The sequence below is a fragment of the Gallus gallus genome, chromosome 9 (assembly GCF_016699485.2).
Source record: "Gallus gallus isolate bGalGal1 chromosome 9, bGalGal1.mat.broiler.GRCg7b, whole genome shotgun sequence".
Lineage (NCBI taxonomy): Eukaryota > Metazoa > Chordata > Aves > Galliformes > Phasianidae > Gallus > Gallus gallus.
In genome coordinates, this window is record NC_052540.1 from 7343452 (window position 1) to 7358120 (window position 14669).

The 14669-nt window shown below is 44.5% G+C and overlaps 1 protein-coding gene across 5 annotated transcripts in view; it reads right to left on the bottom strand.

Annotated features, from left to right (window-relative positions):
• The window catches only part of EPHA4 (EPH receptor A4), a 248618-nt gene that overhangs the window by 49778 nt on the left and 184171 nt on the right, over positions 1 to 14669 (bottom strand). For all 5 annotated transcript variants that reach the window (XM_040705461.2, XM_040705462.2, XM_040705463.1 and 2 more), the window contains one exon: positions 8124 to 8279. In XM_040705461.2, coding sequence (XP_040561395.1) covers positions 8124 to 8279 — 156 coding nt within the window. The remainder of the gene's footprint in view (positions 1 to 8123; positions 8280 to 14669) is intronic.

The window sequence follows — 14669 nt, forward strand, 5'->3', positions numbered from 1 at the left end:
GGCAAGCCTTCATTATGAGCATCCTGTCAGTCACCAGATCAGCGCATTTAAAATGTAACCCTTTTAAAAAAGGAAGATGCTTTCAAAAGATATGTATGCGGATGGTAATGAGCAGGATGAGGTTTTTTAGCCCTGGAAGGAGAAAATGATTAAAAAAATAATTTAGTCTGTGTGTGCATGTGTGTAAAAGCACATTTCTCTATCGGGTAACGGATGCCTCTGCAGCCAGGGCAATGGATAATTATTTTCAAGTGGGTTGTCACCCTGCATTCAGTCTGCGTTTGCCTGACAGTGTGAAATCGGAAGGAAGCTTCATTGGCAATTCCCACCAGACATCAGAAAACCTCAAGCATGTAGAAAAGACTTTAATCTTCTTTAACCATTCCCATACTCTCCTTGAGGAAAATATCACTGCATTTTGAGGCAGAAAAAGCAGACCTTAGCTTGATAAGGTTTAAAAATTATTCTAACAAACAATAAAATAAGACGATAGCCTGCTACAGTTGGAAGCTTTCTCACTTCACCCTCAAACAGAGAAAACCCTATGAACATACTGCTAAATGCAGCAGAGTGCCAATGACGTGTTTGTTAATCAGTCAGACAGGGGAGTAAGCTTCAATGGCTTCAGACCAAGGCTGACAAAAGCATCCTCTTCATGAGCCTGCTTCACAGAGATGCTGACCCTCTTCATCTCCAATGATTTCAAAGGGAAGTTGGGACATTCAGAAACCTTGAGCTAATTTGCTATATAACAAACAAGATTCATGCAATAGAGCAGACTGCTACAATTCACTGTACCGTAAAAGCAGCCTACTATGAACGGGCTGATTTCAATCAGCAGCTTGGCCTTGGCTATACTACAGACAAGCTGTTAAAAGTTAAGTCTTTGATGAATTACAGGAACAGCAGGCACGGGAAGTAAGCTTCCAACTGGCTAATGGCAGAAAAGCCTAACTGGAAATGTGGCATCGGAAGCAGTGAGAAGTTTAGCATGTCTTCTGCTGTACGAGATCTGAGAGGCAGCTTTTGTGTACAGCACAGCAAGAATAAAGGGGACAAATACAGAGGTGTAAAGAAGAAAAGATCCATACAATGAACAGCTCCGAAGAACTTGGGAATACGTATACAGAGAGCAATGAAATGACACTTGAAGTACATCAAGTGCCTCTGAAGGGTTAGCTCAGGTACTCGGGCACCACGGCTGGGCGAGGGCTTTCAGCTCTCCTGTCAACCAACGTGACCGCTGCTGCTCTCCATGTGACCTCCCGACGCCGTTACTGTACAGATAGCCTTTAATGATTCTAATCAATATCATAACTCAATCATGATCTGAAAATTTGTCTCCCTGTAGGCAAGGCTGAGTGTGAAATAAAGAGCTTACTATTTTCAGAGTGGATGCAAAGAAAGCAATTACTAAACAATCGATGTCTTTAAACTCTTTAAGTTGCCTCACTAAAACATCTGGCAAAGCGGTGCCAGGCACAGCTTTGAGAAAAAGCACCTTGGCCTCCTTTTTCCATTTCATCAGGCCTCATTAAACATGGACAACTGTGGAGCTGTCAATAAAGCTTCAGCGCGTGAGCTGTGAAGCCCTTCAGATAAGTCTTTGTTGTTGATCTTTACCCATCTGAAAGACAAGTTATAATGCAGAGTAAACTCCCGGGCTGCGTAAGTTTGGGCTCAGAAATAAAGCACACACTTTCCTCTGACAGTTGTATACGTTGTGACCACTAATTGCTTCTTTCAGCAGTTGTGGATAGGTCTCCTGTTGCTGTGGCCAGTTTATACAAGCACCAACGTTTAGGACAACCCTCACTTCTTGTCTGCCCAGCTGTTCCCGATCATTTATCATTATACATCAGGTGTTCTTACAACTGGTGAGACCAAAGTCAACAGTCCGCAAGACACAGCAGCCACTTGAAATATCAGTCATCTGCTCCTTTCCCTCTCTCTTCTCCTTTCCGTGCATGTTTAGCATTACAATGGGGTTTTAATAAGGCAACTGATTTGGTAAACAATTCTTAATTTATTTACTCGGGCAAGACTCCTTTGACTTTAGTGGGAGTTCTGCCAAGCTAGGGATTCTGGACCGGTGCCAGTGATAAAATGCCCCTTTTACTGGCATGTACGATTTCCTACTTAGCTGCCAAAGAACCCTGGTTACCAGCTTCACAATAGGCTTTGTTTCCTTACCATAGAGAACAATGCAATGGATATTTCCTCTTCTCTCCAGAAGGGAGTTAAGCAAAGAGGTCCAGTTACTACTGGCAGAGTGTGGGAAAGCTGATGCTTGCAGGTGCCGTTCTGTGGGCTCAGGGCTCCTCTTCCAAAAACTGCCTTATATGAACGCCCTGCAGCACTGCGTACTCTGACACATTATCGCATCTTCTCTAGTATGCTGTGATGCAGACAACATCTCATGTGTCCACTCATTCTTTCAAGATAAAAAGAAAAACTCCACTGCGAATACCAGAAGGTTGTCTGACAGTTTGACAGGGAAGAAATCTAACCAGAGAAATATGTCATTTTGTCATTGGCCCAACTGCTGGATTTCTTACTCTGGTAGTCCTCTAATTTACTCCACCGACTCTACAGAACTGGGTCCTAACTAACCAAATCAAAGCCCCCACTTAATTGAATAAACATCTCAGTTAATTTAAGGCTCTGGAGAGAGAAAATCACAAGACAGCTAATAAACAGTTGCTGTATTTAAAGGAATGATGAATTTAAGTCTACTGATTATAAACACACATCAAATTACTCCCGTCTCCTCTCTTAAAGCCATAACCACTCCTCCTTATGCAGTGTTTGCTTGATTCCCTCAGTCTGCCTCCACAGACGAAGGAAGAGAGCCTTTTCCTTTGGGATCCCTGTCAGCCACAAGCCCTTCCCCTCTGGCAGCAACTGAGGAACTATTTCCCCAGTGCACCTGGAGAAGAACAATCATTGTCTCCATGCTGTCTACCCACTGCTCTGATGCTGCAGCTGCCATCCTGTACCTGACAAGACATTCTGACATAGTTTACATAATGAACGATTTTTTATGATGTTTTAAGAACAAAATAATTCAATAAACGTGAGAATATATAGAAAGGTGCAGAGGAATTATTATGCCATGCATTTTGTATCAGAAGATCAGAGGCTGCTTTGGCAGATACTTCACATTACAGAGGGTGGGCTTCCATGTCACGGCTTAGACTGACTCAGTGCCAAAACAAGCGTCCTGGGGAGAAAGCACGGCACAGTCAGTACACAGCTACCTACAGCGTACCAGCCACCATAGGACCATGCGTTGTATCCCACTTTCTTATCCTTCTATGTAAAAGCCAGAACAGTGATAATCAGTGTGTGTCTGGAAATTTAGAAGAGGCACAAGTTAAGCTGTTGGAAAAAGAGCACATTTGTTTATTTAGAAGTCTAAGCAACCATAATAAACATGCTCAAATAATCAGCTCCTGTGTAATTACTCCTTCACAAGCACAGTTATTAGGTAGGTAAATTCGCTCTTTTTTTGAAAATGAAGGTCAAATATTTCTCTCTTAGATAAATTCTGTGCCACAGAAGACTGAGCTAAGGGCTCACATTAGACTAACATTTATGAAATCAAAGTGTTGAGACCCTCCTGACCTTTTTTAAAACCCCGACCTTGGAAACAAATAAGGACAGTGTTATTTTAATGTGCATTCAGATTTTAACAACAGCCACACAGCTCTAGTGGAATCCACATCGAGTTTCCACTGTAGATTGCTCATCATTTCATTATGGTTCATTATGCTGATAACTGTCAGAAAGCATTAGAAGCCGGGGCCTTGAGTAATAGCACTGAAATGGTAATTTAAAAACAATATACTTTCTGGAGGAAATACAGCAGTGCGCTAAATTCAATTAGAAGAGGCGAATGTAAAGACAACTAAGTGACGTTTGCTGTTTCAAGTCAGGTTCTTCGATTTCTTGATAACCTGAACTGGAGAAAGCCCTTTTAAAGCAGGCACTTTTCTCTTGCATCTCACCGAATTTACCCTCATTATCTCTAAGCTTCTCTGGTATAAACTGTCTTAAATGCAACTGTTTCAGAAATATTTCAGGGCACGCCAAAATACCAATCAACCAGTCACTGTTTGGGTGGAACAACAGACTAAATTTTTCAGGGTCACTTACTGAGACAAATTTCAAGCTGGACAGCCTGGTCATCTCTATTTTGTAGAGGGCTCCCAATTAGAAATCATTAATAATCGGAATCGAACAGACAATATAAACAATACAAAACCGTCCCATATTTGCTCATAATGTGAGCATTGTTTGTTAAGAAGCAGTTTGAGAACCTGACTCATTAACAGTGGAGACGTGGGACCAACGCCCATTAGTCTGGGTGGGAAGTGCACCTGCCTGCATCAGGCTGCAATTCAGAGGGTCTCCCTGCCACATCCTTACAGAGAAGGAAACTCCAGAATGAGGATCGTGATTGAGATTGACTGTTAATCAGCCTTAAGGATTTGCAGGATTTGTGTGCTGGTAAGGCAGTTTATTCCCCATTAGACTGCTAACCTTATGAAAGGCCCACCCCTTCAGCAACTACCAAAATATAAGGAAGGTTTGAATATTTGCCCTAATGCAACTTTTGCAATGCTTCCAAAAGAGAGAATGTCTGTGTTTGCCACAGTTTGTGCTCAAGTGAACCTGAGGTCAATCATACCACCTCCACGCCCAAGCACACAGCTGACAAGTCCACTGTGCTTCAGAATTCAAAGTCTAAATTCCCAGCACAGGTCAACAAGGCAGATCCAGGGCGGCTCTGCAGCTTGGTGGTGACAGACACAATGATTATTATTCCCATGAGGCAAGCGTGAGGGAAAAGAAGCATCAGTTAAGTATGTGCAAGTCAGGGTGTCTATGCCTGGCTTTCCGACACAGCCCACTGTCTCCTACACTCAAGTCCAGCCACATTCTACCCTTTCTTGTAGGAGACTTAGGGCAAGCATAACCACTCACTTCAGCAAAGCTAAACACAGCAGAATGCTAAACACAGAGCCCAAGCTATTTGTTTAGATTGGATGCCTGGCTGAACTGAAGGTTAAGCACAGTTTTTACAACTCAACAATGGACAGAAATATCACATAGTGGTGTTCTGGAACCAAAAAACTCCAAAGCACCTCCTCTGACCAGCACATCAGGAAGGAGAAGCTGCTTAGCACTCACCATGGGAGATGTGAGAAAGGAAAGGAAAGGGAATTCACCAATTCCCTGTCATCCACTGGCACAGTCAGCCTAATGGAAAGTCATAACAGCCCTCCTCCCCCAACCTTGAAGGCAAGATAAGCGACGAGGCCAGCCAGCCTATTAGCAAAGGAAATCAATAGCCAAGGGTCAAAGCTTTACAAAAACACATCCTAAGAAGCCTGAAGTTCTTCATCTTAAAACTGTTTAGAAATAACAAAGAAAGGATCAATCCTCTGTCCATTCCAGGTGTTCTCTCCAAATTACCTAATGTTACTTTTATTCACCTGGTCTAATAGTTCTCCAAGTGAACAGAAAGCTGATTTTACAAGCCAGTGGAGCACAGTCTATCTTTTTGCTAGAAGAATGGATCTCTGATACTGTGTTTTATTTCTTCATTAGTGTGCCGTCACACTGAGTGATTACTAAATGCAGGGCCGAATGAGAATACCAGGGTTAAAGAGAGCATAATGAACAAAGAAGGTGCCTGATTATTATGGCTGTCAGCACAAGGGAATTGGGTTTGTCACCTGGTTTAACCAACTGGTAAGAACTGATTAGAGTCTGAATCTGTCTGAAAGAACTTTTGATGTTTATGCTCCCTTCTGTCTCCACGTCTTGTCAGGAGAGGCAGACAAACTGTGAGTTTCTTCCGGAGGGCCTTCCCTCAGCACAGGCCCTTCCAATGGCTCCTGGCACTTGCCTCAAACACGTAGGAATAAGGCAACTTGGTGTGGCAAAGGATGGCCCTCCAGGAGCCTCCCGACCCCTTTCTTGCGCAAGGCCCCATGGGGCTGCACCCAGGGCCTGCACAGGTGCCACCACAACAGCCACGCTCCAGCAATGAAGGGAAGGTATGAGTGAGCAAAGCAGCCCCACCAGCCAGCTCCAAAATAACTTCTGAGTCTTCCTTCATGTTGGATAACAGAAAAAGCAGCTCTTAAGCTACCGGTGAAAATTCAGGGCTATGAAATGGGATGTCCAGAGACAGGCCTGCTTCCCAGGGCCAGGCGGTTGTGGGATTGTGCTGTTGGCTTGCCTCTCTGCTCATCACATCCTCTGAGAGTGCTGCAGAGATGAAGATTGGTCAGCACCGTGGCCCTTGCCCTCTCTTTTGCACTCTCCGTATTTTCAGTGTAGAAGATGAAGACTGGGGACCTCAACTTTGACTGACCTCCAAATACCAGGAGGGGGAAGGGTGCCAGAATCAAGTCCAAGACTTGACAAAAAAGGGCTAAGCTTGCAGGAGTACATTTTGCAATGTAAGCAAACATACATATCATTTGCTCACAATTCCCCCATCTGGAATTATTTTGCTCTCTCCTCATACTTCAGTCCCACACATGTTTATTTAAATTCAACTGATTAGCTGATTCCTAATTTGATTTCTATTTGGTCAGTATATCAGCTGCTACAACCAGAGCTCTATGAGAATTTTTTGCTGGTATAATGCTATTCAGAGTGTATCTTCTGAACAATAGTTTTACTATTGCTAGAGACATTTTCCCTATCAAAACGGTCAAGTTGGAAATCTTCTAGTGTAAACAGTGTCACAAAAAGCATGATCCCACCCGACTTCAGCGAGGTTTCACGTCACAGCTAGACTTCTATCACCAGTCAGCATTTGGCAAGGGATACAGGGACCTCTGCTTTCCTACTAAGCTAAAGCAGCTGCTCCTGACTATATCCAGACCTGCTTAACCACCACCCAGCAAAACTCCCAGCTGAAAGGAAGGAGATCACTGAGGAAGAGCTGGAATCACAGGGTGTGGGAAAGGGATGAGTGCTGCTGAGTTATGGACATACTTTGTTTCTGCCTTGTAAGGGAGAAATTAAGATTGAAACAAATGTGAGTCATCTCTCTAAAATGAATTTGGAATATATTAAAATGTTACAAAAGAAATATCTCAGCCTTCTCTCACAGACACACACACTACATAAATATACAGTTGAACTCCAAAAATCTGGAAGCGTTTTCAATTGCTTTCAGAGAAAGTCACACATGGATATCCCCCAGTAAAATCCAGCCCTTTCACTTATTGTTTCAAACTGCTCTGCTCCTACAGAAACGAAAACCAAAGCACTAGATGATCACGATTTAACACCAGGGCATGTCTAGAGTCTCAGGTCTTTGGCTGCCTAACCCATTAACCAACACACAGGACAAGGAGCTGTTCCAGTAACTCAGCGGGTGTGCTCAGCGTGCTACGTCTTTTGTTTCTCATGCTGAAAATGTTCTGGTGGAACTGAAGCATAATTCCATTTGCTGTGCATGATGTATTTATATACAAAGGATGTATTTATATACAAAGGATAAAATAAACCATACTTTTGGTTGGTTTTTTTTTTCATTGTGGTTTAAAATTTCTTATTACCATCCCTTTTGGAGGAACGCTCCTATATTCCTCAGGGCCATCAGCAATAGTTTGTGCAAGTTAGATATTTAATGAAATTATAAATGTTATATATTTACTCCATATCATACAATTACGAAAAAAGTCATCACAATTTCTCAAAACAGCAATAATTTAAATATGAAAGGTGATGCCATGTACTAGACACGTCCTCAGATTGGAAATTAGACCTGTAATTAGACCCAATTCCATTACTGAAGCTTGCAAGTCACTCCTCTTGCAGCTACTCATTTATTTAGACTGTAATCTCTCAAGGGTCAGTGCAACCATGTCACTGCTAGGAATTCAGGACTGGAAACTAGTTTTTTCTCTCCCAGAAGTGTGATCCAAAACGCAAACCGCCTCTGTAAAGGGCTGCAAGAGCTAATGAACACTGCTATCAGAAGCAGGACTTCTCAGACACAGCTCTCCAAGCAATGTGTCACCCATACAGATTTGAAGAAAGACAGAAGAAACAGGTGATGAAAAGGGAAGAGTGTTTAAATACCAACTTACGAGTGCAGGGCATGGATGCAGCATCATTTTCTGCTCGGAAGAAGCCCCGATCACAGGTGCAGGAGGTAGAGCCTTCCCAGATGGAGTAGCTGTGAGGCGGGCATTTGGCACATGCAACATCTGTTGAGAGCGCCTTGTAGTATCCGATTTTGCAAGCTAGAGAGAGGGATAGGAAGGGAGAGTGTTACTTGCCCAGGCTGTGATCATAAATCTCTGCCTTACTTATTCAAAATCAAGGCAGGAGACATTTCAAAAAGATCTAATGATGTCCTCTTAGCCCCAGGTGAAGAATTAACAATCATCATACTCTTAATGAGTACTCCTATGTCAGGAGATACCAATTTCTAATTCCAACAAGAGCCATTTTAAAAGCTGGCTTGGAGACGGCAAAAAAAATTATGGACTTGTGTTGACACTGCCAGAAAATCAGCTGCCTCTTTGTGCTTACAGTGGAGCTGCACGCTGCTTAACCCACATCCACCTGCATTCACATACACCAGAGCACGCAACAAAAGGGTGCAATTGCTTCATTCTATGACCGCTTAAGGAATGGCAGCTGACAGCCAGACCCTGCCAATTTTTAAGAGGGAATGGGACAGGAACCCACTGCGATTGGCAGCGAGGCCATGTGCCTGACATGCCCGGAAATGGCTCATCTCCCTCCTGGAAAGGCGGAATTAATTTGGCTCCCGCTCCCCAGCAGAGGAAATCAGCAGCGCTCTCCCCTCCCTGAAGCCAGGACTCATCAGTGACTGCACCACTGGCATGAGGTCCCATGTGCGGCTTGGCAAGCTTTCCATGACATCATCTTTGTAAGTGCAATGCTTACACGGATGGGTACTTTTACATCACTTGGAAAAAACTCATTAGTATCATTAATAACACATTTTAACGGTGGCTAACACGTATGCCATCTCAGAAATTTCTCCCTTGGCTCGAGATAAAAGCCAACCACCACCCTGCTTTCAGCACTATGGACAACAGAGAAAACACGTAAGCAGACAAACACGTGAAAAGGAAAGGTAGTTCCTGGCATTTGCTGCACTACTCCCACTCATGTCAGGCCATTGATCACTCCCCTCACACCAAGTCCCCCTCATACAGCACCATTTATCACTGCCCTACTGCCACAGTCCCGTCTCCCTGCCCAATGCAGTGCGCAGCTCCCATCCAGCCCTGCCCAGCCTGGGCTCCTTCGCCTGCTCACCTTCCATCAGCTGCCCTCCTTTCCCTCTTTCTTTAATAAAGCTGCCCATATTGGGAAATGGGAGGGGTTTAGTAACACATTTATAAACCAGCAAGTTGTTTCCCTCATTAACCAAAGCCATTTCTGGAATCTCCCTAACGAGCCCTAACTTTACAACGTGCCGTGCGCCATCTGCAGAAGCGCTGGGAGACCAGCCCGCTTTTGCTCGCTTTGGCTGCCACTGGACCAGAGAATCTTATAAAAACACACTGACTCAAGCGACTAAGATTTACGCTTCCGGAGTTTACATACATTGCACAATTAGATAAGGTTCAACTCGCAAGGTGCTTTCTGGCCCTGCTCCAAATGGCCTTGGGGTTTCGAGGAGAATCAGAAACCGCAGTGCTGGCAGGAGGAGCGGCAGGGCCAGGCCAGCCTGCACACAGCACAGCAGCGTGCCCCCAGCATGGCACAACCCCTGGGCACAGCCTGTCAGCTGGGCACAGCCACGGCCCCTGATTGGGAAGTGAATGGATCAGGAAAAGGGAAAAAAAAAAAAGGGAAATTAACTTTCCTCTCTTTGCTATGATTCGCGGTATGTGGTGAAAGAGCTGTGCCATTGCTACAAGTCCTCCTGCAGCCAGCTGAACAGCAGCTGGTTCTGAGCTGAGATCTCAGTCCTGGTTCTGCTCTTCTGCCTCAGCCAGCAGCACAGCCAGCACAGAAACACAGAGGAGTGGGAAATAAGAGTCCGAGTGGAGAGCACACTGCTCCCATCTGTTATTCAAGGGTTTCAAAGAAAAACACATGAACTCTAACGTTATTTTAATGTGAGCATGACTGTTCACAGAAGTTACTAAATGAAGAGCTACATTTTGCATTTCCCCAGAATTAGAGCACTCTGAGATGGTGCTGCTCACAGTGGCAAGCTCTGCACTGACTGCAGTGTGTTACTGGAAAGGTAGAAAAAATGGCACAGGTTTGAGGATCCTTCCTCTGCTCACTCCCTTCACAGGGAATAGATGGATGCGGTGGGTACTGCAAGGTCAACAGACTGTAAGTCAAGGGTTTTTCCCCCCTTTGTTTGAAGCACTGTATTTTGCTTTCTACTATATTAAGCCACAATCATTAATATTTCAGGACCTGAAGAAGGCTCTCCCAGCGCAGCGGCTGCTCCGAAGCGCACACAGCCATTTTGCTCCAGCTGCACAAACTGAGCTATCAGCTGTCTTCGCTTCTGTGTGCTCTGAGATTCACCACACTGCAGCACGTGGCACAAAACTGCATTAGAGAACACGCTGCACTAAGCCAACAGTCTTTACTCCCAGAGCTCGGTGGCACCGTCACTTCTTGGTTAAATCTAATCCTGCAAGGGCAGCTCCACACAAAGCCCTGCAGCCGCAGCCGCGACCAGCAGAGCCAGGGCAGGCAGCGGATGGGCCACCTTGGAGCTCCCTGGCTCAGCAGGCCAACACGCAGCCCATGCAGAACCTGCTCCGTGGCCGTCCTGCCTGCCTGCAGATTTTCATCCCGCTGCTTTCTTAGGGAGGGCTTGCTGGGCAAGGTGGGGTATGAGCAGCACTCTTACACAGCTTTCAGAAGATTCCAATGTGAGAAGATGAGTTCATGTGTGCTGTACAAACTATGTTTAATTCCTTAGCTTTGCCTTAATTAGCTCTTTCTGTTAGCTTAAGGAAACAACAACAAAAAAGCAAGCAGACACATCTTTTCTCACACTCAGCTCACCCACAGCCACAACAAGGTTACGGCCCTCTGTGCTGGATCCAAGGAAAATCCTGAAAAATATTTGCAGTATCCAAACGCTTTTAGAACAAATCTCACTAACGCTAAATGGGCGTCCGCTTGAAATAACCACACTGATATCTTGGAGCTGCCATGTTACAATCTATTTAGTTTCTATTTCCCCTAAAGCCAGGCAGGATTAGTCCAGCAGTGCCAGTCAGCGCCATGGGGTTCCTGCTTTAAAACAAAAAGGACCGAAGTGCTACGCGACAGAGCTGCAAAAGGCGCTCGAAGAATTACTGGATTGCCGTCCAATCTCCATGTAAATTTTCCTCAGGCTGCTTTTCAAACTTCATTTTTCTCATTAAAACCTGATTTTCTGATTTTATGGCTTTCTTAAAAAAAGAAAGAAAGAAAGGAAAAAACGCATGTGTGGGCTGGAAAGTCTGCTTGTGTGCTCTCGCCAAATGCTGAATTCTCCATTAGGAAATTTCAGCCAGCAATTTCAGAATTTCACAATGGATGGAGTCCCGGGCACACACTTCTATTTTATTGCGACTAAAAAGAATTAATATTTTTTTAAAACTATTTTTAAATAAGCTTTGATTCTTTTTTTTTTCCTCTGATTTCAGGATAAAATCTTAACGAGAAAAGTCCTCTTCAGCATTTTAAGCTGTTCAAGAAAATGGAGCACATGCAGCCCCGACAGCGGAGCCATCCCCTTACAAATCCCAGTGCTGAATGCGCCACCATTGAGGTGTCCTTCATGGGATGAGTTCCCCCTGGATGTGGGGGATCTCAATGGGGTCAGCAGGGATGAGGAACGCTCACTGTGCTCCCACGTCCACAGGACCAGTGCCCTGCCAGGGATATTTGCTGTGGTGGGCACGTGGGTAACGCTGCTGCCAGTCTGCGGGTGGAAAGGCAATGGAGCCAGCTTTGAGGGAAAAACCAACAATAATATTCCTGGTTAAATGAAGGACAAAGCAAATAATTTCAGAAAGAAATACTTCCACGTTTTCCTTATCAGTTTCAGTCCTAAAAGAAATCTGTGTATCAAATACTTTGGATAGCACATTACATGTTTTGTCGTCAGCAGTTATTTTTTCTATGGCTCCTGTCTGTGTGAAAATATTTTAAGCTCGTGCTTTAATTGCACCCTTAGGAATAAAAAGTTACTTTTATTTTCCCCCTCTAATGTTCCTCCTACTCTTTAAAAGGATGGATTTTCTCCCTCAGATTGTAACAAAACCACATCTGCCACATAAGTAGGCAGCATCTTCTCAGCTCTCTTTTACTGTTATTACCATTTCTGAGCAGATTTTTGTGTGTTAATTATAGAACTCAATTGTTTGGATAGTCTCTTTTGATGAGCTTTCTGCCCCGCACCATGAACTCCTCTGTTATTGTACAGCTGTTTGAGTTCCAAATGCTCATCAGGGTTTTCTAATTGTCAAGCTGTCCCAGCGACTAGTTCTTTTGACCTAAAAGTCAAAGAAAGGGAGTCACCCTTGTCTCCCCGACATGAATGCCAGGGGAGCCCCAGCGGCCCCCCTAATGCCTACGAGACAATGCCTTTCCAGATCATTGCCACTACAAGCATAATTGGTTTTGGGTGAAATGAGAAGATTTTAAATAGGATGAATTAATGAGTTTCTTGTAAAATTAAGTCGTTCTCCTGGTCCAATCTAATTACTCACTGTAATGCCCCTGAGGGTGATAAATAAAGATCCTTAGAAGCCAGAGGGGAAAAAGAAAAAAAAAAAGTGCCTTCTCTTCAGTCTTTCTTACAAGTCAGGTTGTAGAATTAGATGCAACCTACCAAATAATGTTTCCAAGTAAGGTCACATTCCTTTGATGCTCATGCTGCAATATCTTTACTGCTTCTTTTACCTCCTTTCAAGAACAACCGTATGATTTCTACACATTGAGTTCCACACCTTTAACTCCTCTCTCCAGTGAGCACAGCAGTATTTCCACACACCGAGCCCATTTTTCTATTGTACTAATGACAAGTGGAAGCACAAACAGTCCTGCTAAAGACAATTTCGGGACTTTGGAGCAGTTTCCCTCCTTGTGCTGGCTCAGCCTAGAATGAACCCATGGCAAAGCGAGGGCAGAGGATGGTCTCAGTGACTGGTGGCTGAATAGTTCAGTTTGTGCACCTGGAGGACAAGAAGCTCACCTGCCTACACCCGGCAGAAGCTGAAAGATATGAGGAGCAGGTAGCCAGCGATATCTCTGCCATGGCACTGGACCACCAGCACCATCCAAGGTCTCCTTCTGCATCCTTTGGAAAAAAGGGATGAGGCGCAGACCGCTCACTGCAGCTGCCAATTGCCACAGCACGTCAAAGGTGTCAGTGCATGGCTGCTCCCTGTCATCAGCCAAAGCCCTCATGCTCTCAGACACATCCCATCAGTACCCACATATGTCTGTTAACTTACACAGGTGCCCCCTAACTCAGTCTTCAGTGACAATTCCAGGACTGGAAGGCCAGGCAGCCAACCCAACCAGCAAAAACCAAGGCAAAAAAGGTGTTCAGGACCTCAGCCCTTCCTTGGACGCTGAGCCACTGAGCAGTGGGACCACTTTTTCCCCAGTCCACCTTGTGGTGCACATACAAATACAAGTGTCCTTCACAGCCCCTGGTGGGTCCAGCTGCAGCCAAGCTTTGGCTTTCCTTACTTAACTTCCATCTCATACACATGGAATACAATTATGCTGATGGCCCAATCACTGTAAAAGCTAAAATCCATTTTTTTTTCCCCATCAGTCACCATTTTTTAAGTTCAGTAGGTAGACAAGTAAAAAAACAAACAAACAAAAAAGCAAAAAAATTACAAGTTAGCTTTTATTCTAAAAACTACTAAGAATTGTTCTGGAGTTTGCTATACAGCTGATAGATCAACTGCTAAAACAACTCTCCATAAATACAAACTTCAAAATTCAATATTTGTATGAATTACTGAAAACGGTTTACATGAGCAACACCCATCTTTGCTACAGCTCTTCCTACTTTCTGGCCATGCAGGTCAGACCTTTTCCACCCCATGGTTGCCACTGATCTCTGATGCTGCCCTGACCTTGCATCAGTGCCATCTACACCGCCTTGCCTCAGCTGGGAGGTCTCTACCAAGGCACTGTAAAAGGAAAAGCAGCCCATAGACAGACTATTTGCTGCCCTTTTGTTTTGTTTCGTCTGAAATTAAAACAAACAAACAAAAAAATAGAAAGCTAAAGATGCAGGGATTGGGTAAAAAATAAAAATAAAAACCCTTTCTTAGTGAGGAGTCAGCACTTTCCATGAGCAACGAAAATCCCAGGCTGCTCTGCTCTCTGCAGGAAGAAGTTTGCTAGGACCGGCAATGACAGGCAGAGCGGACAGCGCTCGGGCAGTGGAAATGGGAAGGGCTGCCTGCTCTGCCTGGGCTGCAGGATGCCCTGCCCTGCCAGCAGCCATGTGTCCGGCCCAGCAGAGAATTACAGGCACACACAGCTCCTGCACACGCAGAGGGTTTAATGCACAACAATGTGCTGCTGAGCTGGGGAACCAGCACCTCAATGGCTTTAATAAGAAATTCAAATCTTCATTTATTTATGAATCTAATAAGAAT